The sequence below is a fragment of the Vitis riparia genome, chromosome 3 (genome assembly GCF_004353265.1).
Source record: "Vitis riparia cultivar Riparia Gloire de Montpellier isolate 1030 chromosome 3, EGFV_Vit.rip_1.0, whole genome shotgun sequence".
Classification (NCBI taxonomy): Eukaryota; Viridiplantae; Streptophyta; class Magnoliopsida; order Vitales; family Vitaceae; genus Vitis; species Vitis riparia.
Window position 1 is genome coordinate 6,836,210 of NC_048433.1, and position 23,946 is coordinate 6,860,155.

Below are 23,946 nucleotides of genomic sequence, written 5' to 3' on the forward strand. Positions count from 1 at the left end.
CTCATGAAATTCTTTAAACATATCCAGAATCTCCTATTTGGTAAAATCCCAGGCGTTTTGCTAGAAGGCTACAGTAAAGCCATCCGGACCAGGGGCTTTATCCCTATTCATCTCCATCAACGCCAAATAAATCTCATTCTCTGTAAATGGGATCTCCAGGCTTTCTACTTCTTGCCGGCTGATACAATCCATCTGAATTTTGCCAATATCCGTCTTCCACTCCATATCTTCAGAAAGCATCTACCGAAACGAATTCACAACTTCTTCCCTCACCTCCTGCTCCTCTGCTAGCCACTCCCCATTAACCTTAATTCTGTCCAAAGCATTGTTTCTTCGATGAGCACTTGCTATTCGATGAAAGAAGCCCGTGTTTCTAGCCCCCTCTCTTAGCCAAATCTCTCTTGAAAGCTGTCTCCAATGGCTTCCTCCAACATGACCTACTTTTTAAAGGATTTTTTTACTTCTTTTTTTAATTCAGTTTCCTCCACAGTCAAGTTTCTCTCGCTTTCCACCCGATCCCAAAAGTCTACTTGTTGTAAGGCTGAAACTTTGTTAACTTCCAGCCTCCCAAAAACCTATTTGTTCCAAACTTTCAACTTTTTTTTTTTAATTTCCTTCATTTTTAATAGCCAATCTATAGCTAGCGCTACCCCTGACTTCAATTCCCTACCACCAGGTTCTAACAATGTCTTTGAACCCCTCAACCTTAAACCACATGTTTTCGAACCTAAACGGAGTAGGACCTCTTCTTATTCCACCCCCTCTAAAACGATTGGGAAATGATAAGAAATTGGCCGAGACAATCTGCTCTGAGTGACCCCATTAAACTGATCTAACTAGTTAGGGAAAACTAGAAATCTGTCTAGTCTCGCCCACGCCTGGTTATTAAGGCCCCATTCCAAGTGAACTCTCCCCCTTGAAGTGGAAGATCCACCAGCTCTAGGTCATCCACAGTCTCTGCAAATCTCCTCATTGCTGAGTTGATTCTTCTCTGGCTGCTCATTCTTGTTGAAACAGAGTGATATTGAAATCCCCACCAAGGCACCAGGGGTCACCCCAAAGGCCTCTTATCGCCCAAATTCTTCCCACATGCCCTGCCTTTCCACTTTGGTAAATGGACCATACACTCTCGTAAACACCCAACAAGCCCCATTTTCTATAATCTTGAATCTACAAGACAATGTGAATTGACCCTCCTCCCAGTCCATAATATCCAGGACCCTCTTGTCCCAGCATATCAGAATACCACCCGCAACCCCTTCCTCATTTAAGGCTCTCCAATCTATAAATCTCCCCATGCCTAGACTTCTTACAATACCCTCCGACATCTCCTGAATTTTGGTTTCCTGAATACAAATTAGATCCACCATCTGATCCCTTATATAGTTCTTAATAATTTTCCTCTTAGAGCTGTCATTTGCTCCCCTCACATTCCAGCTTATAATCTTCAGCTTCATTGGATAACTACCAACTAATTCCCCTTGCCCTATGAAGGATCTTTTTGCTTGTTCCCCCCTTCATAATTGATAGTACATTCCAGCCTCTTTAATTCCTTTCAAACTTTGACTTCTCCAGGAGCTCTTTGCTGTGAATCTTTTCCCGCCTCCTTCTGATTTTAATCAGAAAGTTCAGTATCTCCTTTTCCAACTCATCTGTTGAAAATCCAAAAAATTGGCTGAATTTTTCCAAACTACATTCCTCCCATATTTCCTCTTTCTCCTTTTCGGTATCTTGAATTCCAGAAGCACCAGGATTCCCCTCCACGCCCTTAACCTTACCTCTGTTTTTGTTGGCCTTTCCCAACTTCCAGGATCCATTCTCATTCTCAGCATTCCCCTCATACACTGTTAACCATGTTGATTTGTGCCCCCATGATTCCTCCTCTATTCCTCTTAGACGATCGAAAGACTCCCCCTCCGGAGCCCGATTAGAATTAGAAGAAAGAAGAAAAGGTATCCCCAGAACCCTTTTTCCTTTAGGATGGAAAATCAAATCATACCTCTGAGCTTCCTCTTCAAGTGCTCGGTCCATCATTGAGAAGCCAACTTTCATTTGTTCCCTTCTAAGCTCCTCTGGTTCCTAGATCATCAAAGGCTCCTCTGAAGTGGGTCCATTTCTGGAGATAAAACGGCTCAAAAAGCCAGCCTTCTCTTGGGGAGGGATTGGGCCAGCCCTTTCCAAGCCTTCACCTCAATTATCGAGTGACAGTCCAATTCAACAGCCCATCTTCTAGACGATGGGCCTGCCTCTGAACCACCAACCTCATTTACCTTATCTTTTAAATTTTGGCCCAAAGGCCCATTGGTCTTAGCCAGCCCGATATCCGTCTCCATCTCTTTAAGACCCATGATTGGGCCAAGTGAGGACGACCCAACCACTCGTCCATCTGTGAAAGCCCAATCCCGGGGCACCGGGCCATGGATCTAGTTTTTGGGCTCTAGACCCGGCCCATTCTCCTGTAGAAACCTCCCATTGTCTGGCAGGTTCAGCTTCTCGATTCTCGCGCCTACCAGTTCCTTCCCCACGCGCTTCTCCGCGCATGAATACATGTCACCCCTAACTTCGTTTCTCCTTCTATTTTCCGCCTCAATGAATATCCGTCTCACCACCAGCCTGATCTCCCACCACAGCGATAGGGTGTATACCTTCTCCTCTACCTCAATTTCTAGCACACTCGGTCTAAAATCACCTCTCGTTTTGACCAGTAGCCTAGCCCATTGCATCTCCTCCATCGTCCTTGTCCGCTCGTCAATTTCAACAAAACCCCCACATTCCTCCTCTATTTTCTTTAAAATCATCGGGCTCCATAGCGAGATTGGAAGCCCTAAAATTTTGACCCAAACTTCCTTTTCTATCTCCTCTTCTACCCAACAGCCCGTCTTAGGGTTCCAGTATTCCAGCCCTAAGTGGATTCCTCCCATCACTCTGCTCCTTGAGGAAACCACGCGATTTGCTTCTTTTAGATCTTCAAACTCCAACAATGCCCTGCCTTTCTCCAATTTAGCCATCCCTAACTTGCCTTTTAGGCCCCAAGAATTCGCCCAAAACCTTCCCAACCTCTCCAAGTCCTCTTCTTCCTTTGTGTTGGACTTCCAGCTCACAACGAGGCAGTGCTCCAGCTTCTATAAATTTCCAACAATCTCCTCCCTTTTGACCTTCACATTGATTGCATTTGAGCCTTTCCAGCTTGTTCTCTTGACTACTTCCACATATGATTTCGCCAGTGTAGATTTTCCGGCGACCCTTACTTCCTGTAGGTCTGTTCTTCTACCAACCAAATCTTTCATTTGATGTATTATCTCCGCCATAGCCGTCCATCCCATTTTATCCCTTCTACCTCTCGATAAGAATATACAGAACCTTTTTCTTTCCAGATCCACAACCCCCAGCCTTAAAAATCCTCCCGCTCTGTTGAAACCACGAGACAGTGAGTACAACTTTCCTCTATCTTTCCACTCCTTTTCTCATTTCCCTTATTTTTCGTCTTTTATGTAATGGATTAGCCCCTCCTTGAAAAGCCCTAAGCTTTCCAACCCTAATCAAACTCATGTCGAGACCCCACGCTTCTTCTCCACAATGAGAAACTGGCGCTTTCCTTTTTTTTCATCCAGGGCAATCTCGAATGTCTTGGATTCCACCGTGAAGCTTCGCATTCGACTCGCCTCACCGTTCTCATCGTCTTTGCATCGCACGCGCTCTCACTCTCCCTCACGCCCTTTCTCTCTCTCTCACCCTCTCTCTCGCTCTCTCCCATCTCTGCTTTCTACATGATCATACTTCCTGTACCACAGTCCTTAAAACAATTCTTATTCTTAACTGCTATTACAAGTCCCTTCAGCCCGAGAAACCTCCCATGGATAGGGCAAGAAGATACAGGCCTGCTAGATTTTCAAAATATCCGATTTTATTGTCTTGTCTCAAACTCTCAAAGCCTATTTAAAGGTCTGAGTAAAATTGGTAGCTGATCATATCCCTTTAATAAGGGGTAAACAATGAGATGTTATGTTGTGGACATGAAAACAGAGTAGGGGCTTACCAAAGTAAGTCCCTTGGAAGAAGATAGTGTTTGGGTTTGGGAAAAATTATGAACTTGGTATTGGTAGTTTCACAAATTAAGAACATCAAAATTTCAATTGGTATAATAGCATGTTAAGTTTTAAAAATAAAAAAATTTCAATTTTTGTCTGTGCTCTTTATCATGGATAAAATTTTCTTCTTATTTTAATAGAAGCATTTATACTTACTAGAATGCTATATGGATTTTCTTTTGCCTTAAAAGTGCAATTTGAAGATGTTTGGATTTTGATCGATTAAATTTGGGTGGAGGCTTCCATTAAGGATGGATGGTGTTAGGAGATCAACAGGCAAACTTAAGCCCAAATATGAATGAAATAAACTTAATAACAATGACAATGAAGTAAATGTCTCTGATAAATTTCATAGGATGTAAACCTGCTAAAGAGGCTTGAAATATTTTTTGATTTGTCACACAAGAGGAAATTTCAACTATGAAATTGTCCAAAATCCAAATGCTTCATGTCAAGTTTGAAATTATAAGAATTTAAGGTGAAAACTTTTTATGTTTAATTAAATGATATAGTCAATTCAAGTTTCAAAATAGTTATTTAAGGTTACTGACATAGAGGACAACAAGTATAGTCAATCCACTTTATTGTTGGATTACTTCAAGTATGTGAGATGTCTCTGCTTACTTTAAAGAAACATAGGAAAACAACCTTAAAAGCTTCTATGAATGAGGGTGTTGGGTTTAAAGAGCTTAATGACTTACCTCTATCCAAACTTTCATTATTTGCAAACAACTAAAAAACATTTTGGAGATCTCACCAAGGGACATGCATTCATGCCCAACTCATTAATATACATATGGATCTTCCTAGGGAAGCTTTAAGTCTTTTATCCTAAGGTACTCTACCTTTCTTCCTTTGGGGATTTTCACCCCAGGACTGTTCTTTCATTTGCTTTTACCTATCTTTCAAGCTACCCTTATAGGTGCCTTTTCAAAAAATTACATTAATGCTCTCAGCATTGTTCCATATCGCCGAAGCTACAATAACAAATTAGTTTCAACAAGAATAGAGTATATCTCAACCAAATTGAGCATATCACAATTTGTTTCAAACATCAAGTCTATCAAATACTCAAGCTTTAAACAAGAAATTAAAACAATATTTTCAAACAAACATCCCTATCTCTTTAACCAATTTGGTTAACCTAACTTCAGTTTCCTTCTAGAAGAAAGTTTTGTTGTTCACATGTTTTGATTTTTCAAAACAAACAAAAGTTAAGGCTTTAAACTATTTATTCACTAGAAGCTGTTATCAAGTGTGTAATTTTTAAACAACCTTAGCATCCCACAATTAATCAACTTTTCACAACTCTTTAGCTTCTTTTAATTCCATTTTAAGGTGGTAAATGACTTTTATTACAACCAAATGAATGAATTAAATTTGTTGAACTCCCATCCACCCACTCAAATAAGCAGTTAACTAAGCTATCAACTCACCAAGAATTAGAAAATTTACTAAGGAACACCAACTCTTAGTCACCTTTCAATTGGCTTAACAATCATATTAAAAAATAAAAAATTTATTAATCAATCAATTCACTAACCAAACTAATAATTGTTATTTGCCGAACTCTTAACCACTCACTCAAACAAGCAGTTAACTAAGTTGTCAACTTATTAATTATTAGAAAAATTTATAGAGGAACACCATTTACTCTTAATCATCTTTCAATTAATTTAACAATCTTATTAATAAATAAATCATCTTCTTTAATTTATTAACCAATTAATTCACTAATCAAACCAATAATCATTATTAAGGGATTCAATAAACTTAAATTAATCCTTAATTAAATTTAGGTCATTACATTTATTTCATTTAATGACCTCGCTACTTAGTCTTCTCACTCCCTATACTTAAGCTAGGAACACGAATCAAGGTGTGTATTTGGTGCATTTCAAAGTGGTGAACTTAGCCTTCCTGTTGTTGAGTTCTTAGGATAAGGGTTTTAGTCAAGTGAATAGAGTTGCAGATCCTCGAGAGAGGGTAGACCATGCTTAAACCCGCTTTGATTGGATTGAGAGGAGAGTGTGCTATCATTGGAAGATCCACCATGATCTAATGCCATATGTCACTGTAATAGTTTTGACAAGCCTAATCCACCCAACCTATGTTTAATCAAGTGTTTAGGTTGGTATGAATAAGGTGGGAATGGGGTTCACCCAAGTTAAAAAAAATTAACCCAAAAATATTATGATTGACATAGGTTGAAAGTGTGGGCATTTATTTGCCAAAACTCAAACCCCCTGCACTATTTATTTATTTATCAATTTTTAATTAAATCATTTTTTTTCAAATATAAAAAATATTAAAAATAAAATAAAATTCTAACTTCTCTTTTTAATTATGTTAGACCATTGAGTTTATTAGTCCCTTTGCTTTCATAAAGCTCAACCAATCAACAACACCGATTTGTATATATATTTTGTGTGATAGACTAATGAATTTAATCATTTTTCTTTTGAAGTGTTAAACTATCTTTAATACAAACTCAACCTAAGCAAGTCGAAGCAACATATTATGAAGCCATATCAAAGCTGGGTTGGGATTTGGATAACAAAAGAATTATACTGAGTTCTTTGGTTGTTTGTTTGAAAAAAGAAATCAAGAAAAATATGAAAGGAATGACTTAGTTATATAGAAAAATCTAAAAAAGTAAAAAACCCTACTTCTAAATGAAAATTTTAATTTAATAATCCAAACTTTCAATCAATGTAATCTCAAAAACACAAAAGCTCAAATAGCTTAAAATAAAGTTAAATGTTCAGAAAACTCTCTCTCTCTCTCAACCATTCTTGATCATTTTGATCCTCACGAAACCATATATATGTATTTTAAGAGCTGCACACTTGTGGTAGGTATGGAATTTAAAACACATAACTATCATATGTCCAAATGCTACCTAAAATACAATGGAGCAGTTCAATTTCATGTTACTTGTCCCCAATCTCTTCAAAGGCACCCCTTAATGAGTCATCGAATGTCACTCTCAATCAAAATAGGCTGCTTTCTTAATTTGAACGAATTTGAGATCTTTTGCTTTGTCATGAACATTACTAGCTTGTCAAAATAGTAAGTCCAAGAGAATCATGATGCACTACATATAAAGATTTACGTTTAGAGTACAATTCTCTTCATAGACAATCTTAGTTATGGAAGACTAATCACAAACAATCACATAAACTAATCTAATAATGACCATATTTATGTGTTCATAACTTGAGCTATATTCTTGTCCAACTATGTAAATCGGGTGACAATGTCGTGATTCGATACTATAAATGTTACTTGGAAGACTTTTATGCCAACCTTAATGAATTTGATAAAGTTAAATATGCATATACCTTGAGAAAAAATGATTAATGCTTATTATAAAAATTGAGTAAAATTATGCATTAAGTACATTCCTAGCATTTAAATACACCCATTTAGCACTTTAAGCATCACCCAATTGGCCTTGGGACAATATTCTTGGTGTTCCTAGACAAATAATGTTTCATTGTTCTCTCCACTTAGGATTCGAACCATAGCATGAACCAACATTTATACATATAACTAGCATTGATCAGAGTTAGAACATTAACCTTTTGTTTAGATTTTTAAGCAAGGATAATAAAGTTTGATATCATTCGCCAACATGATACGAATACAATACGTTTTTTTGTAGGTTTGGATTAAATAAAAATGAGTTTGGATCATAATCGTGTCAAAGTGCATAACCTATTTAATAAATAGGTAATTTTTTTGTTAACCTACGTAACACAAATTTGAATCAAATTGATGCATTTAATAATCCGTCTATTAACCTAATTATATTTTTAAACCATTTAATTCACATTTAACTCATTTTAAATATGTTTTTAAATAAATAGGTTAATTAAATTATAAACATATTTTATTGAGACATTAATCATATAAATATATTCAAGATTTAACTCAACTTGATTATTAAACAGGTCAAATGGGTTACACTACGTATTTTCTGTCTAATTATTAGGTAGTATTTGAGTTTATATTTTTTATATAATTATTATTTATGTTGAATTTGGTTGAGTTATGTAATAAAATATCTAAGCTTTGACATGACACAACACAATCCACCAACAAATATTCCCGCTCCTACTCCTACTTTTAAGCAACAAAAGGATAACCTCTTCCTAAACAAGGCATTCACTCACCTTTGTGTGCCTCAAACAACAAGTAACCAACCTTTTTTAGCATAGAAGATAAACCCTAGTGAAGTCCAGATGGCCTTTGGCTGGCCTTCAACTATAAAAAACAATGCAAGTGCTTCTGATCATCTCCCAAGCAAAGAAGCCATGAAGAAGAACCAACTAATTCTGTTGCCCATTTTCCTGTCACTGCCGCTCCTAGCAATCTCACAACCTACTCACCGATACGCATGCGATAGAACCGATCCCAACTCGAGCCAATTCCCATTCTGTAACACCTCCTTACCTTACCAGGACCGAGCCAGCGACCTAGTGTCGCGCCTCACCCTCCAAGAGAAGGCGAAGCAACTAATAAACAGTGCCACAGGTATTTCTAGGCTTGGTGTGCCCGATTACGAATGGTGGTCTGAAGCACTTCATGGGGTCTCAAACAGTGGGATTGGGGTGCATTTTCATGACCCCATCCCTGCTGTGACTATTTTTCCAGCAGTGATTCTCTCGGCTGCTAGTTTCAATGAGTCATTGTGGTACACAATGGGGCAGGTTGTGTCCACTGAAGGTAGAGCCATGTATAATGTAGGTCAAGCTGGGCTGACATATTGGAGTCCTAATGTTAACATTTTTCGTGACCCCAGATGGGGAAGGGGCCAGGAGACTCCAGGTGAGGACCCCCTGGTTGTTTCACGGTATGCTGTAAACTATGTCCGGGGTTTACAAGAAGTAGGTAAGGAGGGAAACTTTGCTGCTGATCGCCTCAAGGTTTCAAGCTGCTGTAAACACTACACTGCCTATGATGTTGATAAGTGGAAAGGGGTTGATCGATTTCATTTTGACGCAAAGGTATATATACATAAATACATACATGATACATCACATTTGATTCATTTCAATATTCATTGTATTCACTTTGAAGGCAAGACTATTTATCAAAGAAAATTGGGAAGCAAACAGGATTCATAAGGGAAAACAAGCAAATAGTTTAAGAATAATTGAAGCAAACACAACATTATTGATGTGTTTGTCCATTGAAAATAACAAACATAAGGCTGTTGGTGTTGGTGCAGGTGACATTGCAGGACCTAGAAGATACATATCAGCCACCATTCAAGAGCTGTGTAGAGGAGGGGCACGTAAGCAGTGTAATGTGTTCATACAATAGAGTAAATGGAGTTCCCACCTGCGCCAACCCAGAACTGCTCAAAGGGGTGATCAGAGACCAATGGGGTCTAGATGGGTTTGTTCCTCCCCCAAATCTTCAGCCGCATGACTAGTGATCAAATTGCTAAAAGTGAGCTTGTGATCATACTGATACAGTATTTTGCTTTTAAACAGATACATTGTTTCTGATTGTGACTCCATAATGGTATATCACGAGAGGATGAATTACACAGAAACACCAGAAGATGCGGTGGCTCTTGCCTTGAAAGCGGGTACCATACTTGCTCCCATGTGAATGCTAATCATAGTAAAGATAAAGGGAGTTTAGTACTTGTTGTCTGTCTACTAAGTTTAGCTACATGATCATACAGGTTTAAACTTGAATTGTGGATCTTATCTTGGTGACTATACTAAGAATGCAGTTAACTTGGGAAAGGTAAAAGAATCTATTGTCGACCAGGCCTTGATATACAACTACATAGTCCTTATGAGGCTTGGCTTCTTTGATGGGGACCCAACAATGCTCCCATTTGGGAAAATGGGGCCATCCGACGTGTGCACCGTTGATCATCAACTGTTGGCTCTGGATGCTGCAAAGCAGGGAATAGTCTTGCTGCATAACAATGGAGCCCTTCCATTGTCCCCAAATACCACCAAGACATTAGCTGTTATAGGACCTAATGCTGATGCAACCAATACCATGTTAAGCAACTATGCTGGTGTACCATGCCGATACACTAGTCCTTTACAAGGACTGCAGAAGTATGTGTCAGCCGTGAGTTATGAGAAAGGGTGTGCCAATGTGAGCTGCAGTGAAGAAACCCTGATTGAGGGGGCAGCCAGCATTGCAGCCATGGCTGATGCCACTGTGGTGGTTGTGGGCCTTGATCTATTCATTGAGGCAGAAGACCTTGACAGAGTGAACTTGACCTTACCTGGGTTTCAAGAGAAGCTTGTGATGGAAGCGGCTAAGGCAGCAAACGGGACAGTGATTCTTGTTGTTATGTCAGCTGGCCCTGTTGACATTTCCTTTGTGAAGAATGTGAGCAAGATTGGGGGGATCCTATGGGTCGGGTACCCAGGTCAAGCAGGAGGTGATGCCATATCTCAAGTCATATTTGGAGACTACAATCCAGGTTAAACTAATTTTAATTCTATCAAACATTTGATGAAATACTTCTGCAAGCACAATGAGCCACTGTATTGTTTTTGCTGTCAGGTGGAAGGTCCCCATTTACATGGTACCCTCAAGAGTATGTGGATCAAGTTCCAATGACTGATATGAACATGAGACCTAATGCCACTGCAAACTTCCCAGGAAGAACCTACCGCTTCTATACAGGGAAATCGTTATACCAGTTCGGGCATGGCCTAAGCTACTCGACATTTTACAAGTTCATAAAATCGGCCCCCACCACTGTTCTAGTCCATTTACTGCCCCAGATGGACATGCCTAACATTTTCTCTTCCAATTACCCCACAATGCCAAACCCCAATACAAATGGCCAAGCCATTGATATCTCAGCCATAGACTGCAGGAACTTGAGCAATATTGATATAGTGATTGGAGTGAAGAATGCGGGCGAAATTGATGGTACGCATGTTGTGCTAGCGTTTTGGAAGCCACCAAGGTTAGGAGTGAGGGGGGCACCAGGAGTGGAGCTGGTGGGGTTTGAGAGAGTGGAGGTGAAGAGAGGGAAGACAGAGATGGTGGGAATGAGGTTGGATGTGTGTGGAAAAATAAGTAATGTGGATGAAGAAGGGAAGAGGAAGTTGGTGATGGGGATGCATACACTTGTGGTTGGTTCTTCAAGTGAGCAACAAGCGAGGCACCATGTCAACTTTAGGCTTGCTAAAAGTGAGCCCCATATGATGTAAAGTGGGGCAGAAACTTTAATGTAATGTAAGGCATCGTGTCAACATTAGGCTTGCTCAAAATGAGCCATGGTACAATTTGAGCCATAAAGTGAAAAATGAAAACCGCTAGAGGAAGGGCTTGAACCTTCGACCTTGTGGTTAACAGCCACACGCTCTAACCAACTGAGCTACTCCAGCTGTTGAATTTTTTAAAAAAATTTATATATATCACTATAATTCGTTTGATGTGATAATATTAGAACTCAGAAGGCAATTGTCAGTATAAATTTAGAAGGTACATATGCATGAAGGTCCCATATGTGGAAATATGATGGTCAGATGTAATGTGGTTGATGTGTGCATTTTAATGCAGTAAGATAATATCAATTTCTTAATAGATTTATTCCTATGATGCTCTCCCAAAGGCATCCCACCTCTGATTTGAATGTTATGGTAGTTGTTTTTTTTTCTGTCACAGGTTTGAAACAACATTCACACACCCATTTAAGGTAGCTTGACCATTTCCACAATGCATCAACCACTCTATAACCTCCCCATGTGTGTAAAAGACCTGTTCAATCAACTTCAGAAAGACACCCACTACAAAGTCTCAGTGCCATTCACAGTCTTTTACAAGAATGGAGCTTCAAGTAAAGCCCACCCTCATTATCACTTTCTTCCTCACCATCCTCATTCATTCACGCCTGGTCCACCCCCGCAACCTAGCAGGCTCCCCATCACCTGCAGTACCGGTTAGTGTTCATCCTCCAATATTCCAACCATCTTATCATTTGGTAATATACTCTGAAAATGTTAAATTCTGTGTAGGTCAATGGCGAGCCAATCGGCATGGAGAAAAACCTGTTCGAACGAGGAAGTGAAAAGGCAAGGCGGGGATCGTTTCCGGCTCGCTGCCACTCAAAGTGCAACCAATGCATGCCCTGCATGCCAGTTGAAGTGACAGTCCGGGTAGAAGAGCAGGAAGAGAATGAGTACTATCCCCAAGTGTGGAGATGTATGTGCCATGACACAATGTTCTCACCCTAGTAATAAGAACCCATCCAATTCACATGGAATTCTTTTACCTGATTTGTGAGTCACTTCTGTTGATTCTTCAATCATCATTAGTATATAGGCTTGATATATATCTCTCCCAAGGGAAAATATTTCACTCAAATTTTAGCATTTCTACATCAGATTTTCTCTGCACTACAGTTCTTGAATCTCTTTTTTTTTTTGGGGTATGGGACAAAAGTAACAGAAAGAAAGAGGGGAAATGATGAAGAATCCAAACAACTGCCTCATAGTAAAAATAAAATTATAATTAACGCAAATCATATGTCAACATCTTTATGGTTCTGTCATTAAATTAATGAAAAAAATATGAGACTAAATATATATAAAAAATAAGCTGCAACCCAGACTTTGTCAAACGAGTGCCAATGCAAACTCTCAGGCAAGAGCTTGGACCTTCACACTCCATGATACTCTCTATCCGATCTTGATTTAGCTGGCTGGAAGTCGAGTATAGTAGCTGCTCCCAGATGGAAGAAAATAATGCTTGGGAACAAAATTTTCAGAAACAAGAATGTAACCTAGCTTTTAACTTTCAAGAGGTTGTCAGACCAAAATTGCTCTATGCTGTGTCAACATTCATCATCAACTACATAGTGACCATTGCGCCTTTTCTACACTCACAACGAGAGAGAGAGAGAGAGAGAGAGAGAGAGAGAGAGAGAGAGAGAGAATGTAAAACTGATCAGTAAGAATTAAGAATGCAGCAGGCATTTATGTGTTTGCATGAAACTTGAGTAACAAAAAACTAATTGAACTTATATTATGAAACTCTCTGTGGGAAACGTTGACCATGACCAAGTTTTACAACATGAGCAAGGCCAGACTGTTTCAAGTATTTCCTCATAGCAAAGACAGCTATTAGCTTTGAGGAGAGTTATGATAAGGCACATTTATTTATAGGTCAAAAACTGAAAACTTCAGTTGGCCAAACATGCCTTGACATTTTATATCAAACAAACATTCCCTAAACCATCTAAAAAAATGCACTTCACAACAGTGATGTACAGGATGACTAGAAAATGGCAGCCCTTAAGTTTTGCAGGTGATCAATGTTGACCCCTTTTGCTGAATGAATGACTGTAATATGGATGTGGAGAGAACCATTAGTGACTTCTTGTCACTAAGTAATAATGTTATATGGTGCAGAGAATAGGAGAACTTGATGATAGGTTAACAGCAGCTGAGTCAAAGACAACTTAAGAGGCATGATATCTATCTTCAGTGGTTTCAAGACCACCAAAATATTTCCAGTGGACAGTAAGCATAAATTTTCCTGTTAGGTAATAAAAGAAGAAACTACCTGTGATAACATGCGCCGCTTGTTCAGTAGCTGAGTCATTGCCTTGTTGTGGAAGGAGTTGGGTGACATGAACATTCTCTGTGTTGAGAAGAACATATGGAAGTTATTACAAATACGACAGCTTGGTTGGACTCTGATAAAATGGCATGAGAACCCAAAGGACAATGCGGAACCAAGTGACAAAAAAAAGTAAAATTGAGCCTTATAATAATGGTGAGCTATGGTCATGATCTCCTAGGCATGAAAGTAAAATTGAAAAGATATCAATTATAATTCAAGCTGAAAACCATTTAAATTCACAAAGTATTATGAAGCAGGAAAATTACCTGAATGCTGCTTTTGTTGTTCTTTCTTAGTTCAGGTTCGTAGTACTCAGCAATGACCTAAAGTTGAGTGCACGTTAGATATAATGAATTTAGAAAAGAAAAAATGAAAATGAATTTATGTCTAAATTTCCACATAAAAACTTAATGAGGTGCATATAGTTAGAGAAGGAAAAGTTTAGCAAGTGCAACAACTAGAAAGAAAGTGTGAAAATGAAAAGGTGAGAAAAAAAAAAAAAAGACAAACTAAATGATATGTGAATAATAGCAACTATTAAATAGAATCAATACAGATCCAGCCAAAGGGGAAAAAAGAGTTGATCCTCAAAACCTAAAAATTAACAGCACAAAAAGAAATGCTAAATGGGTGAAACTTATTATATAATCAAGCAAAGGAATGAGAAATGTTCAGGGTATTCCTTCAATTCCTTTGAGTGGCAAAAGGTCCAACGTGGTTAACACTTTGTTTCTTCAATTTATATGGCTACTTAAGATAAAAAATGAGGTTCCCAAAGAACTTTTCTTTCCTTGCCTTTTCTTATTAAAACAGAGAGACAGAAAGCTAGCTCATTTTTCTCCTCTTGATGCTAACTCTTCACTATTGTCTGGAATATGTTCTGGGGGTTCCATGAAATAGATGATGCCTACCTAAAATTGGAGGGTAACTCCCACTTATAATAGGATAGGGGCTGATGCACTGCTAACAGGTTATAAATCCTATCTTGATAACTGCAACATTCCAACATATGTGTGATATCTTACTTTGCTCAAGGACCCCATCTTAGACAGGTGAACAGAATAGATAGATGGATCAAATAAACATAACCCAACAGGTGATACTCAAAAGCTACCCCACATCAGAAGATTACAAGTACTTCTGACATGAACTATGCTGCTGCAGCTAACTCCAGTAGTTGAAGGTTTTACAAATTTAAAGATTCCATGTAGACCAGGTTGTTCAGCAATAAATCAGATATGATTGTCCCAGAAAGAAAGGCTACAAATTGCATATGTTCATACATTATAGTCACTGAATCCAGCAAGGGATTTTGTTTGATTTTGATTTGATTTCTCATCATGGCACATGATGAAAAATCAAACCAAAAGGGCCAATATGAGAGTCTTACAAAAAGGCACAACATTAGGGTCATCTTAGAAAACATTGCAGTTTTCACAGATACCTACTGCATATTTTCAGAGAGACTAACCTCTTTACTATCAAGTTCATACAGTTGACACCCATAGCCTGAAACATCCTCTCTTTTTGGTGTAACAATCTCAAAGAGTTCATGAAGGAACTCATTTTCCTGGTTGAACAATTTAAAAAAAAAATATGTTATTCACAAAAGAAAAAGGTACTAAAATTAGCTTCTCTTTAAGGACACTAGGTAAGGTAAGAGCACAAATGACCAACCTGCATGTGTTTGTTAAATCCACTCCCAAGAATACGCTTCATAAACTTAATCTGTTAAAAGATTTTGATTAGCAAGATCTCAAAAAATGGTGAATGTTTAGCTCTAGAAAAGACAATTAAGAAAATGAAATTAGAAAGAAAGAAGGGAGAAACCTGTAGCAGTCGATACCATGCAAATGATTTGAGCATATTTTGCCAATTTATCACCAAGGTTTTGGGACAGCAACCATCCTGTTACTCAAATAATTGAAGTTCACTATATAAACTCGTTCACTACTTAATATATATATAACACAAATCTAATTGTTAAAAGAAGCCTCCAGTCTCCATTATGTGAAATACCACATATAACTCCCTCTTAATCTTATCATAAAGTGAATGAAAATAAGATAATAATTGCATGGAGTATGTCCCACAGATAACCCAGTTTCAAATATGACCTTTTGTCTTTATATTGTTCTACTAGTATGGAGTAAAAATATTTAAAAATTTATTGGTAAGCATATATTTGAAGAGGAAAATAAATCAATTGATGTAGTAGTTAAGAAAGGTTATTCATAGGAACTTTGAGGACATACACATGATTTTCCAATTGATTTTTATTCACTTTTATAAATATCCTGGTGTTTCACTAATTTAAAGTGATGCAATACCTCAAAAACTTTTAACCAATCACTCATGCGATCTTTGTCAACTTCGTCTTTTAAAGAAAATCTCCTCACTCGATGTAGGATGTTGTCTTTCATTTCTTGTATAGGTGAATATCCATTTGTGGAAGTATTCCCTTCATGAATCAAGCAACTACTAGAACATTTAGCTTCTGTTGACAAGCTATTAAAACAACCTGATTCGAATATCAAAGCCAGTGCTTCGAGGGCAGCAATACGGACGGATTCATCATCATACTCTATTAGATCTGACAAATAAGAAATAGCCCTGCAACAATTTACAAAACAACTATGTTATTTCTTCATACTGCTAGTGCACCGAAACAGCATGACAAGTCATGCTTTGGGAGATATTCAACTTTGCAAAAAATTTAGAAGCCAAGATTTAGTGGTGGAAATATCATGAAGATCGAGAAGTAAGAGTACTATATTGGCAAGCATTGTGGGAATAATCCAGAAGCAAAATATATGAAGGAAAAATTTGAAGGATAATCAATGCACTGAAAGAAGCATATGCTGTAATTCTTTTAACCGTGTGGGAATTATTTACAATATCTGAGAATTATTGAATTATACACAACAAATTCTTTTCTTTTTTTTCATTTTTCCTTTCTTAATGAGAAATGAGGTTTTACATAGAAGGTGGCACATAATTCAGAAACCAATTAGTTAAAAATTTGGAGACCTTTATCGCAGTTTGTATAAGTGATCAGGATTGAAATTTTGTTTTACCCTCGGCAATACTTGTAATTAAGCCTCCATCCATCCACTGTTGTCAGAATGAATGACCATGCAGAAATTGCAGCAGCTAGAATGGCTGGTGAATGTTTTCTTGCATTGCCCTGAGAATTAAAACAGAAAATTTTTTCATTAACAGCAGATAGATTGCACAACAACATTAGCATCACTCAATTATATTATGGTCAAGATTACCACAATACTTTGGGATTCAGAATTATTAGACATTGGGGAAATTCAAAATTTTAGGAAACTTTAGTGAAGCACTAACTAAAAAACTGAGAAGTCAATCATTGAAAAAGAAAAACTAAGAAATAAATGAAGATATTCGGAAACAGGGTTAAGTATGGATTAAGAAGAAAAGAAGACAAAGAGCAGTAATGGTGGCAGCAGATATTCTTTTTGAAATGTGCATATTCTGCTACCAATTGTATAATTATTTGCCATTTTGTCTCAGTCAATAAAATCAAGAGCATATTGAATTATATATATTTAACTCAGATTGTATGCATTTATTCAAAAAAGAAAAAGTAGACAATTTTCATAGACAGAGAGGTCAGGTAGTGTACATACATTCAAGGCTACTGGCTGAATGAGTTTCCATATAATTTGCATACTTTTTTCAGTCTCCTCAAAATCCTTTGCACCAACAAAAGTGACAATAGCCAAACAATCTAATATCTACAACAAAAAATTACACGTCAGGAAAAAAAATTTCTTTTTAAGAACTATAGCCCAGAATGGGAGAAATGTAGAATTTATTGATAAATTACAGACTATTTCACGTACAGATGATATCTTGGATAATTCAGAACCAGATTCGAGAGCCTGTGAAAGTGGAGGAAGTGAATCTTTATATATTTCATGTGTATTACCCCCAGGACCCAAGGTGATGGCAAACAAAGCTGCCAATGGATACACAAGAACCATAAATTTTCTGAATTCATTATAAGGGAAATAATTCTTTCTTTTTGTAAAGACTGGACAAACCAATGGCCTGAGTAGCTAAAGAAACTTCTTTGGGAGACCCCTTCTTTAGTAAAGCTAGGCTTCGATACACCAAAGTAACAAAGCTGCAAAAACACAACATAAAGTTATTCAAGTATTCTGATGTCACTATTTCATCAAGTCCAATAGTTCTACCAGGTTACCACTCCTCAGTAGAATGGCGCCACTAAAAAGTCTAGAAATTCTGGATGATAAACATCATTCAGAAAGAGGTCAAAATAATCACTAAAATGCTTACTTCTTTTCTGCAAACTGAACTTGCACTTTGACAGTAGAACCTGTGATTATTGAACACAGTGCCTCCTCCCTTACCGATCCCCTATAACAACATTGAAATCAAGCTAACACACTGATCTCGTCCAAAAGATACTTGGCAACAAAATGAAGTCCAAACTACGAATATCAGAAGAAGAGTATGAACATGACTAACTTGTAAAAAAAGAGAATACCTTTTATGAGATAAGCTGTCTAGAGCTGTATCCATTTGGTGTCACTTTTATATCAAATCTGACCTGCAGCCCCATGTTCAAGATTGAGTTAATGCATAGAATTAGAAACCATAGATCATCTGAACAGAGAACAGCATTCTTGGCTTTTATAGTATCTTAACCAAAAAGATACCATGGACTGAAAACATACTAGTATTTTTCTTGGCTTCTTTACCATTTAAACCGGATTTTAACAAATCCACCTCAAAATCACCAAGAAAAACTAAATGCTCCATTGGGTTACTGGGAAAAAGGTAGAAAAACACAACCCTCTACCGAGAGGGCCTCAGTTGAGGTAAAATTCGCATTCTTAGGAACAAAAAACAACTTCCTAATTTTTCTCAGCAACCAAACAGACAAAATTGGGCGTAACCCAAAAGCCATTAATCTCCCCACCAAAGCAAGTCACAAAACCAGAAACCGACACGCCCTAATTTTTCAGGTTGATGGAACCTGCCCATTGATTCGAACATATGAGAATTTGACTCAATTATACAAAAACCTGCTGAACCGGCGTTTTCCAACTGAACCGAGAGGATTTTGAAATCTGTAACTTTAATTTGACTAAAATTATTTGAGCAAAATAGAAATCTTTCTCGGAATAATTTTCCTTGGAAACAAACAGATTGCATAGCTTGAAAATTAAAATTGGGAGAGAAAAAATAAATAAAACGGTACCGGAAGAGTTTAGAGAGCGTATTTGGGCAGTAGCAGCAATGGGTGTTTTGAGTATGAGCGGTTAAACAGATAGAAAGAACATGGACTTAGTTGTTCACTTCTTCTGTAGATATATAGGTTTTCAACCGTCGTGTTAGATTTAGTCACGAATTACCGAAAGGTTTCCTAATCCGATTCTGCAAAAGGAATTGCAAATTGTTTCTGAGTAGTTTTTAACTACAAAAGGAAAGCATATAAAGCAAAGAAACTGAAAACAAAAACGTGGAAGGTAAAGAATCTCTCTCCATCTCTTCTCCTACTTTCTCTCCACCATCCAAGCCCTAATAAAATTCCCGAATCCTACCCCTCTCTCTCTCTCTCTCTCTCTCTCTCTCTCTCTCTCTCAACTGTCAACATTGAACTTCTTCACATTTTCTTGAATTTTAGAATTAATTTAAAAAAAATTAAATTAGAACTCAAAATATGTGTTAATTAAATAAATTTATAAATTAAAAATATTTCAAAATAATTCAAATGGTTTCACCTTTACACATAATCTTATTTTCTATTAGTAAAATTTAATATTTATTATTTAATGACTTAATTTAATTTTAAGTTAAATTATATTTAAATTGTTTATTTAAACCTCATTACTTAATTTTTACTTTAAATATTAAGGTTATTTAATAAAATTAACCTAAAACTTATTTAAAGTCATCAAATCGACATATTTATCCTTATTAAATTATAACTAAGATAAATAAGATCGAGTAATAGTGAAGTAGCAAAAAAGATTGTGAAAGTAATTTAGGTAAATGAGGGTAAAAAAATAAAATAAATACATGGATTTAAGAATAAATTAATTGTTTTTACTTATCATTTAAAGTTGTTTTTTCATTTTAAGTCATACCATTAAGTTATTTTACTAAACATTATTGATTTACTTAATGACTTATATTAAATTGTTAAGTCACTTTAATTATTAAGTTGATTTACTGAACACCCATTAACCAAACTATAAATACAACAAGAGTTAATGCCTAATATTTATAAATTACTCTAATAATTTTAAAAATTAACTAGAAATTTAAAAGGTAATCAAATTAATATTAAAAAATTTGCATGCAACAATTGATAGAGAATGACACCCAAAATGAGTTAGTAATTTCTAAAATTAATTTGAAATTTAAAAGGTAATTAATTTTAAAAACTTCTTATATTAGATATGAGACCCTGAATTCAAAGGATTCTAGAACTTTAAAACATTTTTGTAAAGTTAAGAGAAGTTAATAAATATTTAGTGTTAAAAACTTTTTCACTTATCCATGTGAAATATAATAATTAGATCAGGGATTAGCTCACTTCAAACTTAAACAATTCAGACAACAATTAATTTCTAATATTTAAATATTGGTTGAAGTGTTAGTGTTTTGTTAGGTTTATTCAATTGTATAAGTAATAATTGAACATATAGAAATATTTTAGAAATTTTCATATTTTAATTTTTAAATAAAATTTTGTTCCTAAAAACATTTAAGAAAAGTTTTTTTAAAAACCGTTTTTTGTTTTGTTTTGTTTTTTTTTTTTCTTTTTTGAGAACTATTTTTGGAAACTTTCCAAATGGATTCTTAATTTTTGTCTTTATTAAAATATAAATATTTATATTTTACAATATCCTATCAAAGGACTATCCTTCTTTCTAATTAAAAAAAATACAATTTACGCTATTTTTGATTAATAATAATATTTACCAAAAACTATTTATTTTTAATTCATTCATATGCACAAGTCTTTTTTCTAGAAATTGTTTTTTCTTTTTAACAAGACTTAAGTTGAGTTTAAGTTAATATTAACATAAATTAAACTTACGTTTTTTATAAAATAAAAACAAAAAAATTATTTTTTAAAAAATAAATAAATTATTTTAAGAGTAACTTATTTTTGACATAAATGCCCTTAACTATTTCAAATATTTATAATATGTTTTAAAAGAATGATTATTTTTACAAGAAAACAATGAGGACATTTTTATTAAAATGAGACTAAAAAAAATTATGAATGATTAGATTTTTAAAATTGGGTTTCTAATAACCCTGTTAATCGAATAACCCGTAAAAATAGTCTTTTCAATATTTGAATCCCCCTTATTTGAAAGAGAAATGAGTATGACATAAAGAATGCTTGCTACTCTCTAAAGTTGGCCAAAGAGAAGAAAAACTTTCTCAACCTTTAATTAATTTATTTATATGTTTTTGTAAATAATTAAGCTTACTTTAATTATGATTTTAACTTGATTTGAATTAGACTGCAATTTATGTATTGATGCCTGAATTCCTTAAAAGAAATGGTGGGTCTGCCATGGAGGCTTGCTTAGCATTTCATACCATTGCTATCGTATGCCCTTTCCAATAGGAAATTTGTTTTATGCCCTTGCATTTCGTTTGGTATTTTTGGATTTTTTCTTTCCTTTTTTTTTTTGGCATAATTGCATTGTGAGTGTAACGATATGTTCCTTTTAATGTAGTCATTATTCACTCTAGACCGATTGAATACTCGTGTGTAAATTATTTGATAGTTAAGGTTACCACAATTCTATAAATTCTTGTTGATAAAAGAAGTTTTATAAAACTCATCTTTCAAAACAAAACCTCTCTTACTTGTATTAAACTGTTATGGGTTCAATCACAAGTCTTTTTTCCCGCAAAGTTTAGAGTTGTGTAGTTTCTTAAACTAAGAATGTGTAAAATTGATTTGTTTTTTTCCCTAATTTCTTAAATTAAGAATGTGTAAAATTGATTTAAATAAAATTGAATTTACTAAAATAAATCTAATTAAATAACAAGAGAATTATTGATTTCTAATTCAAATGATTCAAGAGGGTTCCACAATCTAACTTCAAGTATAGGGCCTTAAGAAAAACAAGGGTATTAATTTTAGTTAGTCCTAGCATATTCAAAATGTGAGTCAAACAAGATTGACTTGAATTTCATAACTTAGGGTTGCATTTGTATCCTAACTTTTAATATTTTATTTCATTACTGAAATGCCAAATAGATGAATGAATATGAAATCTAGGTTTTGGTTTTAGGATTTAGGCTTTTACCACTCTATCTAGATTTGTCCTAAGGTAAATAACAATAAAAAAAACCTCAAATAAATAAAGATAGAAAATTATCAAGAATCCTTAGTATCAAGGAATGAGCTATTGTATCATCCTCTATTCAAACTAACATTAGAAGATATCTCTATATTCATTTATTATGTCTCAACCTTTCATTTACTCCATTTTTAGTTTGATTTTACTCATTGTTTTCCTTTGACTCTAACCCTAGGTTTTCATGTTTCACATCCTATGATGACTTTTTAGCCTCTCATGGTCGTAATTTCATTCACACAATCCATAAAAGAAGAATAAAGAATCATTATTGAATTAAAGAAATTTGAAATAACTGATTAAATTAGTAAAATATAGAAAACAAATCAAGAATCTTCAATATGTCTTCTTTCCCTAGAAAATCCAAGAACTCCTAAAAAAACCTAAAAAATAGAGTTTTTATAGTTTCAACAAAAACCTCACATGTGAAATGTTGGTCACTTATGTACTAAATAATTACCTATAAATGACTATAAATAAATAAAATCTTGATTTCCAATCATGTGGGGTGCACTTAGGGTGGATGGAGTACCCAAGATACAATTCCAAAGGTAGAGAACCAAACCTCAAAGCATCAATGAGTGATTTCAAAATTAGGGTGATTTTGAAATCGTAAGTTAAATTTTCAAAATCATCATTTTGATTTCAAAATGGCTCTTGAGTTCTACCAATTGCATTCAAATAGCTATAACTTCTTTGTTTCAACTTCAATCTACACACTCTTTGAAGCATTGGACTATTGACTTCTTGAACTTTGAAATGGTATATAATTTGCTCAAAATTAACCTCAAGGAAATGCTTCAAAAATGATGCCAAAGTCTGGGTATGTGTTGCTGCCAAGTTTGAATTCCAATTCCTATGTTGAACATTAATCTATGACCTTCAATCTTCTTTTTCGTGTTTCCTTGCTCTCCATATCTCTCCATGATCTTCATTTCTAATCTTTTTTGCTATGCATTGCTCCATTTGCATTTGTGTTGCTCTCATCGTACTTGAGAATTCTTGGAGCTCCTTGTATATACATTAAGCTCCTTCATTATCATAGATGAAAAAGGTTTTTGTCACTTGCATCATTTTCATCTCTTAAACTTGGGATTTAACTCAAGATATACATTAGACTCATGGCTAGGGTCTTAAAAACAATTTAAATTAAGTAGGATGAGTTAAGTCTTTCTATCACATAATTTACTCTCTAATTGTGTCATTATAGTAAAATTTGTGGCTTTAATCACATCTACCATCATGAATCACTATTACGGCAAATCACCCTACTACATACTAGTTATGCTCACTATAACTATATAAGAATATAGATAGTTTGTGGTTTTTTTTTTCCGGCCAAATCAAAATAAAACTTAATTCTAAATACAACTTAATAGTATTAAATATTAAATTTTTTATTATTTTATTTTTGTTAAATGTTCAGTATTAATAGGGTTTATTGAGGTTGTGTTTTGGTTGTTTCAAAAAGTTAATTTTAACATTCAACAAAAAGCAAAATATTTTGTCATTTTTCATTCTAACAAAAAAAATTTTAAATAGGTAATAAGTAAACCCAAAAAAAAAGAACAAATTATCAAAAGTTTGAAAGCAAATTATATTCAACATTAAGTTAAAAAAAAAAACCAACACTACATTAAGTCCAAATAAAAAAACAAGTGATTATTCCTAATGTTACATGACACATGATAATAGTGATTATGCAATCATTTGCTTACCATTTATGAACGAACAATTGGTACAATTAATTTTTTTTATCAATTTCAACCTAGAGTAATTGATTTTTTTAGATTGTAATGTTATTGATCAATGTTACTATTTTCTCTTTTTCAGTATTCCACTTT

General features: G+C 35.1%; 3 protein-coding genes and 1 non-coding gene across 4 annotated transcripts; 2 read left to right on the plus strand and 2 right to left on the minus strand.

Moving 5' to 3' along the window:
• Positions 1-8,377: 8,377 nt before the first annotated feature.
• LOC117911506 (probable beta-D-xylosidase 5) lies at positions 8,378-11,521 on the plus strand. Its single transcript, XM_034825910.1, has 5 exons — positions 8,378-9,100; positions 9,325-9,494; positions 9,593-9,690; positions 9,790-10,554; positions 10,638-11,521. The coding sequence occupies exons 1-5, from the start codon at positions 8,408-8,410 to the stop codon at positions 11,294-11,296; spliced, it is 2,385 nt and encodes a 794-aa protein (XP_034681801.1). The 5' UTR covers positions 8,378-8,407; the 3' UTR covers positions 11,297-11,521.
• On the minus strand, positions 11,400-11,473 carry TRNAN-GUU. The gene has a single exon. It is a non-coding gene; the product is annotated as a tRNA-Asn (tRNA).
• A 112-nt stretch (positions 11,522-11,633) lies between the features above and the next one.
• LOC117911508 (EPIDERMAL PATTERNING FACTOR-like protein 4) lies at positions 11,634-12,490 on the plus strand. The gene is made up of 2 exons (XM_034825912.1): positions 11,634-12,027; positions 12,104-12,490. The coding sequence occupies exons 1-2, from the start codon at positions 11,914-11,916 to the stop codon at positions 12,320-12,322; spliced, it is 333 nt and encodes a 110-aa protein (XP_034681803.1). The 5' UTR covers positions 11,634-11,913; the 3' UTR covers positions 12,323-12,490.
• Positions 12,491-12,576: 86 nt separating this feature from the next.
• LOC117911507 (interferon-related developmental regulator 1-like) lies at positions 12,577-19,335 on the minus strand. Its single transcript, XM_034825911.1, has 14 exons — positions 18,970-19,335; positions 18,253-18,315; positions 18,042-18,122; positions 17,786-17,868; positions 17,585-17,700; positions 17,369-17,476; positions 16,790-16,899; positions 16,043-16,325; positions 15,543-15,620; positions 15,390-15,440; positions 15,184-15,282; positions 13,979-14,035; positions 13,653-13,730; positions 12,577-12,963 (listed from the first exon to the last, which is right to left on the minus strand). The coding sequence occupies exons 2-14, from the start codon at positions 18,285-18,287 to the stop codon at positions 12,922-12,924; spliced, it is 1,221 nt and encodes a 406-aa protein (XP_034681802.1). The 5' UTR covers positions 18,288-18,315; positions 18,970-19,335; the 3' UTR covers positions 12,577-12,921.
• Between the last annotated feature and the right edge of the window lie 4,611 nt (positions 19,336-23,946).

What these genes read in the sequence shown, in the direction of transcription:
- LOC117911506 (XM_034825910.1), top strand. Translation starts at nt 8,408, where the DNA reads ATGAAGAAGAACCAACTAATTCTGTTGCCCATTTTCCTGTCACTGCCG. An exon ending in GATTTCATTTTGACGCAAAG is followed by an intron (nt 9,101 to 9,324) that starts GTATATATACAT and finishes GTGTTGGTGCAG; the next exon opens with GTGACATTGCAGGACCTAGA. An exon ending in GACCAATGGGGTCTAGATGG is followed by an intron (nt 9,495 to 9,592) that starts GTTTGTTCCTCC and finishes GCTTTTAAACAG; the next exon opens with ATACATTGTTTCTGATTGTG.
- LOC117911508 (XM_034825912.1), top strand. Translation starts at nt 11,914, where the DNA reads ATGGAGCTTCAAGTAAAGCCCACCCTCATTATCACTTTCTTCCTCACC. An exon ending in CCCCATCACCTGCAGTACCG is followed by an intron (nt 12,028 to 12,103) that starts GTTAGTGTTCAT and finishes AATTCTGTGTAG; the next exon opens with GTCAATGGCGAGCCAATCGG.
- LOC117911507 (XM_034825911.1), bottom strand. Translation starts at nt 18,287, where the DNA reads ATGGATACAGCTCTAGACAGCTTATCTCATAAAAG. An exon ending in TTTAGCTACTCAGGCCATTG is followed by an intron (nt 17,701 to 17,785) that starts GTTTGTCCAGTC and finishes ATCCATTGGCAG; the next exon opens with CTTTGTTTGCCATCACCTTG. An exon ending in GATTTAACAAACACATGCAG is followed by an intron (nt 15,283 to 15,389) that starts GTTGGTCATTTG and finishes TTGTTCAACCAG; the next exon opens with GAAAATGAGTTCCTTCATGA.